Source organism: Miscanthus floridulus, chromosome 2, assembly GCF_019320115.1.
Source record: "Miscanthus floridulus cultivar M001 chromosome 2, ASM1932011v1, whole genome shotgun sequence".
Taxonomy (NCBI): domain Eukaryota; kingdom Viridiplantae; phylum Streptophyta; class Magnoliopsida; order Poales; family Poaceae; genus Miscanthus; species Miscanthus floridulus.
Window position 1 is genome coordinate 35,638,244 of NC_089581.1, and position 1,404 is coordinate 35,639,647.

General features: G+C 50.5%; 1 protein-coding gene across 1 annotated transcript; it reads left to right on the top strand.

Annotated features, from left to right (window-relative positions):
- Nucleotides 1-218: 218 nt before the first annotated feature.
- On the top strand, nucleotides 219-1,088 carry LOC136538441 (EPIDERMAL PATTERNING FACTOR-like protein 2). Its single transcript, XM_066530413.1, has 2 exons — nucleotides 219-407; nucleotides 541-1,088. The coding sequence occupies exons 1-2, from the start codon at nucleotides 321-323 to the stop codon at nucleotides 808-810; spliced, it is 357 nt and encodes a 118-aa protein (XP_066386510.1). The 5' UTR covers nucleotides 219-320; the 3' UTR covers nucleotides 811-1,088.
- Nucleotides 1,089-1,404: the final 316 nt, after the last annotated feature.

Genomic DNA, 1,404 nt, shown 5'->3' on the forward strand with positions numbered 1-1,404 from the left:
GGAAAAGCGAGCTGAGCTGACAAAGGGGAAAGCTCAAAGCAGAGCCTGATGAGTACTCCGTATTTCTTGCCAGTTACCACCTGTCCTCTTCCTGGGAGAATCCGATCAAGCCTCGCTGCCTCGCACATCGGCACATCGGCACCACACACGGCCGCGCGCATAAAACGCCCGCACGAGCGTTGCAATTTCTATCTGAACTCTGAAAGTCTGAAGACGACCCAGCTGCTGGCCAACTTTCGCCTTTCTTCTCCATCATCGCCTCCCCCATTCTATCCTTCCCCACTAGCCTGCCTGCCTTTTCCGATCTGCATCGTCATCAAATGGCCCATCTTTTCCTCCTCCTGGTAGCTCTCCTGCTCATTTCCACGCGTGCCACCACCGTCCACGCCAGAGCTTCCGTCATTGAGGTCAGTCGTCAGTGGCAACCAAATGGTTACAGTGTAATACTCTCAACCAGCTAGGCTTAGCTTCTTGCTTGGATTGGATTGGGTGGATCTTCTTTTTCTCAACTGAAGCTTCCTTTTGTGTCTGCTCTTGCAGGAGGCGAGCTTTGCAGGCATCAGAGGCGTGATCGGATCCAGGCCGCCGAGCTGCGAGGGGAGGTGCAGGTCCTGTGGCCATTGCGAGGCAGTGCAGGTGCCCATATCTCCGCAGGAGCTGCAGAAGAGGAAGAAGGAGGGTCTCGGCCATGGCAGCAGAGTTGCTGCTGCCACCGGTGGAAGAGCAATGCCGGCCTCCTACGATGACCACTCTAACTACAAGCCGCTGAGCTGGAGATGCAAGTGTGGGCGGCACATCCTCGACCCTTAGAAACGCCAGCACTGATCGATCGCAACGGAAGCAATCTGCTTTGTGGATATAATGTAATAGTATAGGATCTCTTTTGGATTTGGTGATTTGTTTTCTGCTTCCTCTTATGATCGAGGTGGTGTCCCTTTTGGCTATGGTGATCACTGGAGAAACAACGTATGCTCCAGCTTCCCCTTTGTAGTGACAAGCGTATGCTCCTCCTGCGTTACAAGGATGTTTTTCTGTCAGTTAACTCAACGCTGCCGCATAAGAGCATTCACTACCAAACTATTATGACATCCAAGCTAGGTAATTTTGTTCAATGTTGGTTCGCCTATCTGTTTTACTCCATACTTCAGTTTGTCAGAAGCACATCCAACTATCTTTTCCTCCCATTGGATCAGCATCTTCAGCACTTCTATTCAGGCTCTTTGCAGTCTTACACGCCTCCATACTAGGGAATATGGAATGAGTGAAATATGCGTCGAACAACAGTTCCATGGCAATAAGGAGCTGCAGGAAAGGATGTTCATCGTTTGTGTTAAACGACGCTAGAAGTCCTAGCTTTGAACCTGGACATGGGACGGAGGGAGTAGCTCAAAAAAAATCTAAAAA

Coding starts and splice junctions, on each gene's coding strand:
- LOC136538441 (XM_066530413.1), top strand. CDS start 321: ATGGCCCATCTTTTCCTCCTCCTGGTAGCTCTCCTGCTCATTTCCACG. Junction 408..540: donor CCAGAGCTTCCGTCATTGAG/GTCAGTCGTCAG, acceptor CTGCTCTTGCAG/GAGGCGAGCTTTGCAGGCAT.